At 45.5% G+C, this 14,220-nt stretch overlaps 1 protein-coding gene across 1 annotated transcript in view; it reads right to left on the bottom strand.

Annotated features, from left to right (window-relative positions):
• Window positions 1–7,842: 7,842 nt before the first annotated feature.
• The window catches only part of LOC146072847 (uncharacterized), a 62,632-nt gene continuing 56,254 nt past the window's right edge, over window positions 7,843–14,220 (bottom strand). The window contains exons 6-8 of the mRNA XM_083180033.1: window positions 12,864–12,910; window positions 10,916–10,994; window positions 7,843–9,417 (exon numbers count right to left, since the gene is read on the bottom strand). Coding sequence (XP_083036159.1) covers window positions 10,947–10,994; window positions 12,864–12,910 — 95 coding nt within the window. The 3' untranslated portion in view covers window positions 7,843–9,417; window positions 10,916–10,946. The remainder of the gene's footprint in view (window positions 9,418–10,915; window positions 10,995–12,863; window positions 12,911–14,220) is intronic.

Here is a 14,220-nt window from a genome sequence, read left to right on the forward strand (position 1 = left end):
CAATTGCAGAGGTCAATGAGAAAATGCTTCAACAAATGTACTTTGATAGGAAATCAGCCACAACTAATATTGAATCAGGAATTGTCGGCTTCTATAAGAAGTGGGCGCCATATATAGATTCCCTTCCTCGTCAATCCCAAGACCAAATATTCAGCATCTTCGACTCCATAGAATGGTTCCTACACAGACGTCTTATGCAGAATGGGGGGTTGTAGTTAATTCCTATGTAGTCAATTCCTATGTCTCCAAGATAACCTTTCTATATTCCACTCAAATACTGATAGAGAATTCCCTGTGTGAGTTGAAATACCTATATCAAAGTTGAACTTTATAGAATTTTAGGATCTAAGGTCGGGAAGCCCCCCCCCCCCCCTTTTACCCCTTCCCTCTCTTCCTCATGTGTTTTGTGTTTCATGTCCTTTGTCTTATGTCTAATTCTGTGAGTATGTTATACAGCCCACTGGTAGTCCAGATAAAGTAACTACTGTGTGTATAGTGTAGGCATGTTAGTTACAGTTATATATTAGCCATAAATGTAAGAACCATAGAGGTGTGAGGGGTGCCAGGCACTATATCGAATTAGGAGTAAGTCACTCCAACCTGACGTAACTCAGCCTCACCACCCCCCCCTCCATTGTTGTATGTTATTTTAGTCATATCTGTACCTTTTATAAATGTACATCCTCCACTAATTCATCAGTGGACGACTATGGTTCATGTTACTCACATATGATTCTCTTTAACACAGGTGACTCCTTTTATTACTGTGAACTTTGGCTGAGTTTGTACAAATATTACACGTACCACACTGTATGTATGACTGTATAACAGTATAATTCATCTAATACCTTATTTCATACTTTATTGATATACAAATTTGTTACTCTGCAAAAATTTAATAAAAAAAAATTAAAAAAAAAAAAAGAAAAAAAAGAAAAGAACTTCTGAAGTATAAAAACAAGAACCAACGTGAAGACCGAGTAAACTTTATTACCACTTTTAATTCACAGGAATATGAAATTAAGAAAATTTTAACCAAACATTGGGGCATCCTACACACGGATCCGGTTTTAAGAAAAATCCTACCTGCACAACCAGACGTGGTTTTTAAAAAAGCGAAGAGCCTCAAAGTCTCCTTGGCTCCCAGTTTGTTACAACAAAAGAAAAAGGGGCCAAATACCCCATGGGACCGAACAAAGGTTTTTTGTAAATGTACGAAGTGCAATATTTGCAAATTTGCACATTCGGATTTTAAAAATTTTAACAACTTTGATGGATCCAAAAAATACACTCTTAAAAGCCTGGTTAACTGGAATAGCAGCTGGATTATTTATATGTTAGAATGTACATGCAATTTAAGATATACTGGGAAGACAAAACGCCAATTAAAATTAAGAATTCAGGAACATGTGAGGGGGATAAAGAATAAATCAGATAACCACACAGTTCCCAGTCATTTCTCAAAGTGCCATAATGGTAATGTAGAGGATTTGAAATTTAAAGTTCTGGAACAGGTAACCCTAGGTCCAAGAGGTGGGGACAGGGAAAAACTGTTATCCAGACGAGAAATGTTTTGGATTCATGAACTTAGCACCTTAGCCCCAAATGGGCTCAACGATAATTATGAATTGGCACCTTTCCTTTAAAAAAATTGTCACATGCCTTCTTTTAAAAAAACATTAAAAAAACAAAAACATTTTATATCCTGGAGATTCTATTTATTTTAAACATTTTATGAACGTTTTAAACTTCTAACGCATAGTATGTTCTTTTACTGTATATACCGTTTGTATTTTCTGCTGTGATGTTACTCTAATAATGCTGCTTCTGACTGACAATACTCAAGGGCACCAGGAATTCATGAGAGGGCACTGTGACCTATAAACCCCGTGAATACACTGACCTTTGGGAAATGTCTTTAGAAAAACTGCGTTCCCATACTAGCACTTTAATTCTTTGCTTCTGTATATTTAATTATAACATTTTCTGGTTAATAACTGTAATGCAACTATAAGTTGATTTAAAGTCTAAACGGGTAACCATGACAACCTAGTGAAGACGCTCCGGGACCAGCCGGAGGTCACATGGTGAGGCCGGAAGTCTGGTGCGGTTCACTGGACTTCCGGAAGTAGAATTCAGCATTCCACCAACTACCGGAAGTGAAGGCGCCGCGATCGTGGGACCTTGCTGTTAAACTCCGGTTTCAAACTGTTAAGTCCCACATATCTATGTAATACTGTTCTGAGCCACTAACACCTCTGTTGTTGGGTAACCTAATCTAGGGAATAAACCTCTCATTAAGGAAAGTCGGGATGTTTTGCCGTGATACCGGAAGTAGTGTGCGGGTCACGGGACACCCGAAAGGGGCTGGATATGCGTTCCATAGAACGGAAACAGGAAATGGGAAGATGTTTTCTGGCGGGATCCCCACTCCAATTAGGTAACCATTAACAGAGGTATAAATAGGAGCCAGGGAGCTCCTATGGGTTATACTCCTGACGAAGTCCAAGCCGTACTGGCGGGGGATGAAACGAGTAGAGGGAACTCTGGCTCCATGGTGACTAAGACCTGACCTCACCAAAAACTCCAGATAAGCTTTTAAATGTTTTAACACTGTACGGGCATTTACTGTCATCTTTTGCGTGAAATAAATTTTGTGTGTTACAATATTACATTATTGCAACTCTCTTTTCCTTTCCTGTGGTGAACGGGCTGGGTGAAAATCTGAGAGCCTAAATCAAGGACCAGACATTGTAACTACCTGAGGACATATTGCAAATTTGAGCGAAATTTAGAGTGGTTTGGAGACCACTAGAATTGGTAATTATGTTTATATCTGGGGTGATTCTCACAAAAAGGTGAAAGGACCCATATTTAATTAACATACTGCACCAGAAGGCGCCCTCTCACTCTTCTTTTAGATCCATTTCAATAAGGTTCCCTGGAACAGGAACCAACAGGAGAGGTGCAGCCACTCTATAAAGAGGATTAGAGGAACTGGGCCTAACTTAGAGAATACGGACACGTATCATTTACACAGACCTCCTTAGGAGAAGGGCAACACTTGGCGCTAGTACCACCACATTCTTGCTGATATATATATATATATATATATATATATATATATATATATATATATATATATAGGCTTGGCATGCATTTAAGGATGCATTTAAATGATGTCTTTATTATTTCCCATCTCACCTTCGTTCACAGGTAAAAATCACCATTACATTTATATATCTGAGTGTGTCATCTCTCTGGGTACACTTTTTTCACGTTAAAGGGGATGCAGTTAATATCCCAGTGGACAGGATGTCGGTAATCAGAATACCGATGCAGGCATTTCCAGTTGCAGCCAGAGAATCCAGACATCAGCGAGGATGCCAACACTGGAATCCCAACTGCTGGCATCCCCGATTGGAAATATGCATGGCGGGTTACCAGGGGGGGGGGGGTAAGGAGTTGGTTTAGGGTTAAGTTGGGTGGGATATGTTAGGGTTAGACTGTAGAGTGGGGGGGGATTAGGTTTAGGTGATGATGTAGGAGGGTTAGGCACTAGTAAAAAGGTTAGGCAGCAGGAGAAAGTTAGGGTAGGCCGCAAGGGGAGGGTTAGGGTTAGGCAGCAGGGGGAGGGTTAGGGTTAGGCAGCAGGGGGAGGTTTAGACTCAAGTACAGTGGGTTAGGTTTAAGAGATGGTGTAGGAGAGTTAGGCACTACTGGGGAAGGTTATCATTTGGCAGCGGTGAAAACTTTAGGCTTTAGTAAGGGAGGGTTAGGAGGTGGGGTGGGAGGAAGTTAGGGCTAGGCAGCAGGGCAGAAGGTTAGGCAGCAGAGGAAGGTTAGGGTTAGGCAGCAGTGGAAGGCTAGGGTTAGGTAGCAGGGGGAAGGTTAGGATTAGGCAGCAGAGGAAGGTTAGGGTTAGGCACCAGTGGAAGGTTATGGTAAGGCAGCAGAGGAAGGTTAGGGTTAGGCAGCAGTGGAAGGTTAGGGTTAGGTAGCAGGGGGAAGGTTAGGGTTAGGCAGCAGAGGAAGGTTAGGGTTAGGCAGCAGTGGAAGGTTAGGGTTAGGCAGCAGGGGGAAGGTTAGGGTTAGGCAGCAGGGGAAGGTTAGGGTTAGGTAGCAGGGGAGGTTTAGGCTCTATGTCAGAGGGTTAGGTTTAGGTGATAATGTAGGAGGGTTATGTTTAAACACTAGTAATAAGGTTAGGATTAGGAAGCAGGGGGAAGGTTAGGGTTAGGCAGCAGGGAGAGGGTTAGGTTTAGGAGATGGTGTAGGAAGGTTATGGTTAGGCAGCAGCAGATGGTTAGGTTAGGGTTAGGCAGCAGGGGAAGGTTAGGCTCTAGGGAAAAGGGTTAGGAGATGGTGTAGGAGGGTTATGGTTAGGCACAAGTAAGAAGGTTAGGGTTGGGAAGGTTAGGGTTAGGCAGCAGGGAGAGGGTTAAGTTTAGGAGATGGTGTAGGAGGGTTATGGTTAGGCACTAGTAAGAAGGTTAGGCAGCAAGGAGAGGGTTAGGTTTAGGAGATGGTGTAGGAGGGTTATGGTTATGCAGCAGGAGAAGGTTAGGGTTAGGCAGCAGGGGAAGGGTAGGCACTAGGGCAGAGGTTTAGGATTAGGAGATGGTGTAGGAGGGTTATGGTTATGCAGCAGGAGAAGGTTAGGCTCTAGGGCAGAGGGTTAGATTAAGGTGATGATGTAGGAGGGTTAGGCACTAGTGGGAAAGGTTACTGTTAGGCAGCAGGGGGAAGGTTAGGATTAGGAGATGGTGTAAGAGTGTTAGGCACACATGGGATAGGTTAGTGTTTGGCAGCAGGGGGAAAGGTTAGGGTTAGGCTAGTAAGGGAGGGTTAGGGGGCAGGGGGAAGGTAATTATACTTACCATAGCAGCATTGGAATTCTAGTATATCTGTATGTATTCCCCAGAAAGTTTGTCTGCACCTGTAATCCTGTCTGTAATATAACACCCCCTGATAAATCCTGATGAACGCGCACCTTCTCCAGTGGGGTACGGGGTCATAGGGTGGACTGTATGAAGGTCGACATACATTAGGTCGGCCACTAAAGGTCAACAAAGGCTTAGGTCGACACATGAAATAGGTCAACATGGCTAAGGTCAACAGTGTCAGAAGGTTGTCCCAAACATTCAGTCGACAATGGGGAGGTTGACAGTAAAGAGGCCGACATGAGTTCTTTTTACGATTTTTGTCCCGAATTTCACTGTAAGTCAATATGGACCCGGTATCAGTGTCCCTCAACCCCTCGCATGGCTCCCTGCACCCGGCACAGTCTTATATTCTCCCTCCATGCCCTAGTGGAGGGCAGGGTATGACATACCGCCTGTCGGCATATGTCGCCTCAAAAAAAAGTCATGTTAAACTATTGACTGTCGACCTTCCCATTGTCGAACTAATGCTTGTGTTGACCTTCTGACCCCATCCATGTCGACCTATTTCATGTGTCAACCTGAGCCCTGTTGACCTAAAGTTGTCGACCTAATGCATATCAACCTTCATAGTGTCGACCTAGCGACCATCTCCCCTCAGGTGCCAGCTGATGTAGGGGGTTATTCTGGTTCATTCGCTCCCCTGCGCGAGCAATGTTTGCGCAGACGCATTTCTGTGCATGTGCAGATGGCAAGGTGCATGCAGCCACGGCGCCCCCCCCCCAAGTTTGCGGGCGGGATGTGGCTGGTCGTGCGATCCCCCCATGAGAATGTCCAGCGTTTCATGTACGTTCCCATGACAACGCTGGGCGTTCCCATGCAAATCGCCCGGTGATGCGGGTGCGAGGGGCGGGCAGCTGACATCACAGGATGTCAACTGCCCGCCCACTTCCTGCTGAGCGTGCACGTATATCTAGCCTGAGCAATACATCTTCACCCCTGACACCTTATACTCCTGAGGAATACAAATCCTGACAGCCTTTTATTTGGACGCGGGACTTGGTTCTCTACATGGTCATCATCCAATACCATTCATACCATGGACTGACCGGTGGCATCCATCCATCTCACATCCAGGGTTACCGGACATACCATCAGAATTCATCTGCTATTTGCATCGTACTTGGATATCGGCCACCTGGTAATCAAAAATTGCTGCACTAAAATAAAGACGTCCCATTGCCGTCTCAGTCCCTCCTGGATATAGGAGTATCTACACCGTGTCCCAAAGGTATAAATGTATTTCTTTTTAATCATTTTATTCCATGAGAATTATTATATTCTATTTTATATGTTTTTTTTTTATATTGCTCACATAAATATTGTTCATTTTGAAAGAAACCGTCATATATTTTCAAAATTATTTGAGAACCTGAGCCAGCGCCGGTGTCTTTCTTCTTTTTTTGTGCACATATATCTAAAGCTGTGTACACTTACACTTACACGGTACACTTATCGCTGCCAATATGGTCGCTCAGTGCGAGTTTGGGGCGGGCAGCCTGGCATTTGACGGGCATGGTCTGGTGGACTCGCAAGACTGCGAATTTGCAGCCTTGCGAATCAACCAGAATAACCCCCATAGTGTGTAGTATGTAAGAGTATTATTGTCAAGGCCCGCAGTCAGGGCTCGGCCTGCATTTGTTAATGATGTAGTTGACGGATGTCATTCCAATGATGCCGATGCGATTGGCTGGCTGAATCACCTGATACCGCAATCTGAGTATATACAGTAGGTTAACCCCAACTCATGACTGAATCACAAAGAAATGAGCACTGATCACTGAGGGAGAAGTGGAATTATACTATTTATCTCCACATTATCTCTTCACCAGGCTTAATACATGTGCCCCATTGTCACCTATAGTTACTCATATTAATACCTGATAATGGTACATTTGCAATATCATCACTTAGGGCCTTATTCTGCTTGGTGCAGCCGGTCCGAATTCTTTCGGAGGGCGCATTTTAGCCGTCTGCACATGCGTAGGCAATGCAATGCGCATGTGCAACGTAGTGTCTCCGCACTCGTTCTCGCCAATACCATCCTGAAATTTGCACCGAATTGGCTCGGGAAATATGGGCGTAATATGGGCGTCATGTGGGCGTACACAAGGGCGGGGTTTCAAAGTGGCCAAAACTGGGCGTAAATCTGGGCGTACACGTGGGAGTGCACGAACTGTGGTAGGCGCGCATTCGGACACGACACCGACTGCAAGCGAACCAACACGCATGAAATATGCGGTGTCCATAAGCAAGTTTCAGTTTGCGGAGAGCACTTGTGCATGCGCTAGGCATTCGGTTCACCCAATTAGTACGCCCGCACCTGAAGCACTCTCAGCTGACCACAATACAATCCACTTCTCTACTCATTAGTGATTAATTACACTCGTTTCACAGGTTCAATTGGAAGCATTGCTGCCTAAATGGGCCATTAAAAAATACTACAATATATGCTGCAAACACTACTGCATTGTTGCTATCTGCCCCACATTTACACTGCAAGCAATGGACATAACTTTGTTATTATTAGATAGTTATATAGATTACTGAGGATTGCAGAAATACACCAACTCGGTGCGTACGGTCAGCTTCCCGTCCGTTCGGACGCTGTAAGACCGTGCAGAATCTTTGTGTTCCCACCGTACACGAAGGGATGCTGACGACCTGTAAGCGTGTGTTCTTAGAATGTCCACACGGCGTGGCGTTCGGTCAGTTCCGAAAGAAGACGGAACGGACCGCAATAACCAGAATAAGGCCCAAAGTGACAATAAATGAGAGTATTTATTATTTATTTATTATGCAAACATAGGAAATGGGGAGAATGCTTCTTTCTTGGCGCACAAAATAAGAGAAATAAGAATATGTATAGATGTATAATATATTTATTTTTATTGTTACCTTTTATTAATTATTGTTTTAAAATAAGCATCATGAAAAGTGAAATATTTGCAAATATATGAATCACAATAAAACAATATCAAAAATTGTTAGTGTCGCTGTGTCACTCTGTTCTTTCAGTATTTATTGATGATCCAATGGCGTGTCCGTATAGATTGGAGTGTAGGATTAAACTGACCCAGCCAGAGACACTATAGTCTTTCAAAATGACCCAGTAATAAGGTAAGTATTGGAAGGTAAGTATTGGTAGGTATGTATTGGAAGGTTAGTATTGGAAGGTAAGTATTCGTAGGTATGTATTGGAAGGTATGTATTGGAAGGTTAGTATTGGAAGGTAAGTACTGGAAGGTAAGTGCTGGAAGGTAAGTATTGGAAGGTAAGTATTGGAAGGTTAGTATTGGAAGGTTAGTATTGGAAGGTAAGTATTGGAAGGTTAGTATTGGAAGGTTAGTATTGGAAGGTAAGCATTGGAAGGTAAGTATTGGAAGGTTAGTATTGGAAGGTTAGTATTGGAAGGTAAGTACTGGAAGGTAAGTGCTGGAAGGTAAGTATTGGAAGGTAAGTATTGGAAGGTTAGTATTGGAAGGTTAGTATTGGAAGGTAAGTGCTGGAAGGTAAGTATTGGAAGGTTAGTATTGGAAGGTAAGTATTGGAAGGTTAGTATTGGAAGGTTAGTATTGGAAGGTAAGCATTGGAAGGTAAGTATTGGAAGGTTAGTATTGGAAGGTTAGTATTGGAAGGTAAGTACTGGAAGGTAAGTGCTGGAAGGTAAGTATTGGAAGGTAAGTATTGGAAGGTAAGTATTGGAAGGTTAGTATTGGAAGGTAAGTACTGGAAGGTAAGTATTGGAAGGTAAGTATTGGAAGGTAAGTATTGTTAGTACATTCTTGGTGAGGATTTCAGCCCAACAAATAGATTGCAATTATTTTGGTCCTACAGTAAATGGGATATCGTGAGATATTCAAATTATTTCAGATCTTTCAGTTAACAAGATTAGGATATATTCTGATTGATTCGCTAAAATTTGCTGCTTAGAGAGCCATATAACACCACCCGGCACCCGCAAAAAAACCTGCCCCCCTTTCGCCACCTTTTCCCATCACAACCATGCGAGGCAATGTTTTATAAAGACACACCCCATCGCATGCCGCCGCTGCAGGAGAGATCATTCGGTGGTCACTGGCCATTGAATGATATCTCCTGCCTTTGCAAATATAAGTCAGTCTTAACTGATTTATATTTGCAGACGGCGGGATGAAGACAGGCCGGCAACCGATGTCATGTGAACATGGGAACGCCAAGTTTTTTCATGGGGACACCCTTATAACGCTGGGCGTTCCCATGGCCCAGCACCACCGCCGCCACTGCCTCCGTCTTCCCCCTTCCCTCTGTGAATTGCCTACACACCATGAAGCCCTCCTATCACAGAGCACAGCTCTTACTCTTATCTCTGGACCATATCAGTAAGTTGAGCTGAGGACACCGATGTAGATGATCTCCTCGCCTTGTATTGGGTGTCATGTTGAATTTCTTTGTTCCAGTTTTTGTTCAGCTTGGCATAGACCAGACCCTCGTCCTGGGCAATAAGCAGAAAGATGGACAATGTCATTATGATGCCCCTGAAATGGTCTCTCTCTGTGTCCAAATGAATTCTGCATCTCCTGGTGGTAACCATTGTCACGCTGGTTCTGTGTGACATGGACCCATGGGCAGACCTACATTTACATAGTTACATAGTTACATAGTAGGTGAGGCTGAATAAAGACTTGCATCCATCTAGTTCAACCTGTGTTTAAAGTAGCTTATCCCTTGTTGTATAGTATGTTCTGATATTTTAAAGACAGATTATGTTACCTATTCATACCCATGGATGTTTTTAACCAATAAATGTTTATCCAACCTTATTTTAAACGTATTTATAGCATCTGCCGACACCACTTCTTCAAGAAGAGAGTTCCACAGTTTGACTGCTCTGACTGTAAAGAAATTTTTTCTTCTAGATGAACAAAATCTTTTTTCCTCTAATCTAAACTCGTGCCCTCGCGTCCTAGATTCCTGTCTAGCAGAAAAAAGGGTGTTTGACAGTTCCTTATATTGGCCCCTGATATATTTGTACATGTTGAGCATATGCCCATTAAATGTCTCTTCTCTAGTGTAAATAGTCCCAGCTTGCTTAATCTCTCCTCGTAGCTTAAAGTCTCCATTCCCCTAATAAGCTTTGTTGCTCTTCTTTGGATTTTTTCTAATTCTATGATGTCCTTTTTATAGTGCGGGGCCCAGAATTGTACTCCGTATTCAAGGTGCGGTCTAACCAATGATTTGTATAGAGGCATAATTACTTTTGAGTCCCTAGTTTCCATGCCCCTTTTAATACATGCTAGAGTTTTATTGGCATTTTTTGTTGCTATATTACATTGGGCACTACACCCTAGTTTGTTGTCTATTTGGACTCCTAGATCCTTTTCGAGTACTGAATTACCCAATTCATCCCCGCTTAGGTTATAACTAGCACACTGGTTATGTCTCCCAAGGTGCATGACCTTGCATTTGTCCACATTGAACCTCATCTTTCACTTTTTTGCCCACTCGCCTAGATTGTCAAGATCATTTTGAAGCGTGGTGACATCTTCTGATGATTTAATAACTCTGCTCAGTTTTGTATCGTCCGCAAAGATGGATACATTGCTGAGTGACCCCATCCCAATATCGTTAATAAAAATGTTACACAAAATGGGCCCTAGAACCGAACCCTGTGGCACTCCACTTAGTACTGGTATATTAGATACGGCACTGTTCACGACCACTCTTTGTTCTCTATTACACAGCCAGTTCCCTACCCATCTACAGATATTTGCCCCTAATCTCCATTTTATTTATCAACCTCTTGTGTGGTACGGTGTCGAAGGCTTTTCCCTCTGCTTTTGTGACATCACCACTGGGAGTATACTGAGCTCTGTAATAAGGTCCGTTTCATCCAACAGTAGGTCAGTATAATAGTGTCAGGTGGCTACCATGACCCCCAGGAGACCAGCTATACATTGTGAGACCACTCTATTCTCCTCTATTGTACTCACCATTGCTCCACCGTCCTCCAATCTTCTCAACTCATCCCGTGAAATTATAATAGTCACCTGCCGGCTCTTGCCTGGGGTTCTGCAATGACACCATACCTGGATTACAGATCCGCCTGACTCTTCAGCAGCCATAATACTGTGTATGGGATCTCCAGCTAATCTAGTGATTGACAGGGTGGATCCCCAGCATTTCATGGGCACGCCTTCAGAAAAGGTGGGCGCGCCCAAGGAAATGCCTGGAGTGCCTGGCAAAATGAAGTCATTTTTATGCTCGCAGCCGAGTGAGTCCTGGGCTACGCGGTGGCTGTGAGTGGCAGGAAGAGGAGGAAAATCAAATTATTTCCTCTGAGCAGCCGCATACAAGCGGATGTGCACCCCTACACATCTGTTTGCAGCACCAAAAATCCCCTCTTGAGGCAGGATTTTGCAGGGGGGGGCACCAGTTTGCTAGGTTCCAAACACTCGCAGCCCAGCGAGCAGGTCCGAATCAGGCCCATGTTTGTAAGATCATTCGTACACAGTTAGACATTGGAGTATATCAGGTAAATTTACTAAAGCTTCTAAATATTTAAATAGGTATCTCTATAATGTCCCTGTTGCTTCCTAGGAAATGATAGACATAATCTGATTGCCACTGGCAGGGCTGGCACTAGGAATTTTGGGTCCCGGGACTGATTTCCAGTCCACGCCCCTTCGCCCCCCCATCTCCCCCCATCCCCCCCCGCCTTCACTTACTGCCCTCTTGCTGAATGCAGCAGGTCCTGAAGCACAGTCCTATTCAATGCAGGACGCTGGCAGCCAATTAAAATGCAGCACCGGCTGGTGAGCCAATCAGAGCTTGTGTACCGGCAGCCACTCTGATTGGCTAATGGTACACAAGCTCAGATTTGATCAAAATCCAGTGCAGCACTTTAATTGGCCGCCGGCCTCCAGCATTGAAGAAGCCTGTGCTTTGTTCAGTGCACCAAGCGCAGCACAGGCAGCCCAGTGGAGGCAGTTGGGGAAGGGGGGTTGCGGTTGGCAAAATGAGCTGCCTGGGCCTTTCCAGAGGTGGGGCCTGGGACAGCTGTACCCACCCACCCCCCCATCCCCCCTGGTGTGGGACTTAGGGTTAGGCTGCCAGGAGGAGGGTTAGGGTCATGCTGTGGGGGGGGGGGGGGTGGCTGCCAGGAGGGAGGGTTAGGGGGTGGTGAGTATACTTACCTGACTCCTGTCGGTTTTCCCTCCTTCCAGATGCCAGAGTCGGTAATGTGACTGACGGCCTCCTGACCACCGGTCATCCCTTTATTATCGGCTTTGTATAGCAGGAATGCGGCCATCATGACGTGACAGCAAGCGTTGCGCCACACCATGCGCCCTATGGCGCATCACACCACCTGCCCCGCCCCCTGCTGCACTGCGCTGGCTGCTCTCTCCCAGACGGGGCATCTAGAATGTTGGTGAACCTGGATTGTTATCATGTACAGATCATATGCAGGGCTGGTGTAAGGCTTCTCGGCACCCTAGGCAAAACTTCAACCTACTCCCCCTCCCCATACTGCCACCAATACCCACTTCCCAACCCCTTAAGGCATACTTGCGTAATATTCCGGAAAAGCGGGGAGACTCCCAAAAATCGGGTGGACCTCCCAGCCCCTGGGGAATGTTGGCAAGTCCCCTGCTTTCTCTGAAGGTCCCCTTTGCCACCCACAATAGAGTACAAGGAGGAGGGCCAGCAAAGTAGGGAAGTATGCCTCTAAGGAAAGTACGGATGTGAGGTCTTAGAAGTTCCACACCTGTCACCTGCATTAAATAAAACAAGGATCCTCATAGACATCCTTGATTTTTTTGATAAGCAGATTGGTGGCGCCCCCAGATCCTGGTGCCCTAGGCAGCTGCCTAAAGCTGCCTAATGGTAGAGCCGGCCCTGATCATGTGTAATTATATATAATAACTAATAGAGTCTCACCTTTGTGTACATCACAGTATATGACATTTCTTCACATACACCGTCATCTGTAAATGAAATATACATTTGTGTAATTTCAAATGTAACATAGACACATTGTATACACTCCTAAGGACACAAGCAACAGCTGCCTCTCAAGGAGAGTAAAGCTGGGTGCACACTATAAGAGGGACCTGCAACTGGTGGAGTGCGGCCCATCTCCGGACCGCAGAAGCCAAATCTCAGCACCTGCGAATTACCAGAATGGCGGGGGACGCGGACACAGATCTCCTCCGCCTGGCCCCATCCTGTTGACCTGCCCTCAGCTGCTTTGTGGAGCCGGGACTGCAGCCGTCAGCACTGAGGAGGTAACTGCAGATGCTCCCTCCCGCGGCTGTGTGAGTGCTGCTGTACACAGCCTTATACACCCCGCAGCACCCATTGACCTGCGCTGAGCGCAGCATTACGCACAGAGGGCCACTGCGCACTGACTGTCCCCTAACTGCGCCAAGGATGAAGTGTGTGCGTCTCCTGCTGCCCTGCATGGCAGCACTGCTCTGTGCCCGGTTGGCTGCAGCTATATCAGTGGAAGAAGAGCTGGTGGCCCCTGTCAGGGTGGAAGCTGATGCCGGCCAGGGGCCACCACCCCAGGATCATGGAAAGGTGCTGTACCGCCTGGATGCATTTGGAGAAGCCCTGACCCTGGAGTTGGAGCCTGACTCCAGCTTCCTTGCACAGGACTTCAGTTTAATAAGTGGGTGGCCCCAAGGCTAATGGAGAAGAAGAGGTGGCAGGGACCCTGGCTGACCTGGCTGGTTGCTTTTATTCTGGCACTGTCAATGGGGACCCTACGAGCAGCGCAGCCCTGAGCTTGTGCGCTGGGATCAGGGGGTGCATTCTATCACCGGGGGGAAGAGTACTTCATCCAGCCCAGCAACCATACACTGACACCGGCTGCTGCTGCTGCCAAGCCAGCCAGTCCTCTGGTTCTGCATTTGCTCAGCAAGCGCAGCCGTGCCAAAACCAAGTGTGGAGTGACAGATCTCAGCCCCCAGCAGTTAGAAACTGATGAGCCACCATCCACCAAAACCATGCCACCACCAGGTAGGACACTGACCCTCCACGTTCTTTAAGCCTGGGGCAGACCTTTTTTAACTTTATTAGTTGCCAGGTGCACTGGGGGAAATATACAGGGTTGCAAAAAAAACAACCTCCGTCAAGAGTGTGCACTGTGCTCCCCCACTGGTGGGGGCTGCTGTTGAGAACTGTCGAGCACTGTCTGTGCAGTCTGACTATTTCTAATTATTTTGAATAAAACACAAAATCTAATATCTGATTGCAATTTTCAGGCCTATCGATAGACTGCGCATTGCGCATG

The sequence above is a fragment of the Crinia signifera genome, chromosome 4 (assembly GCF_055691185.1).
Source record: "Crinia signifera chromosome 4, ASM5569118v1, whole genome shotgun sequence".
Lineage (NCBI taxonomy): Eukaryota > Metazoa > Chordata > Amphibia > Anura > Myobatrachidae > Crinia > Crinia signifera.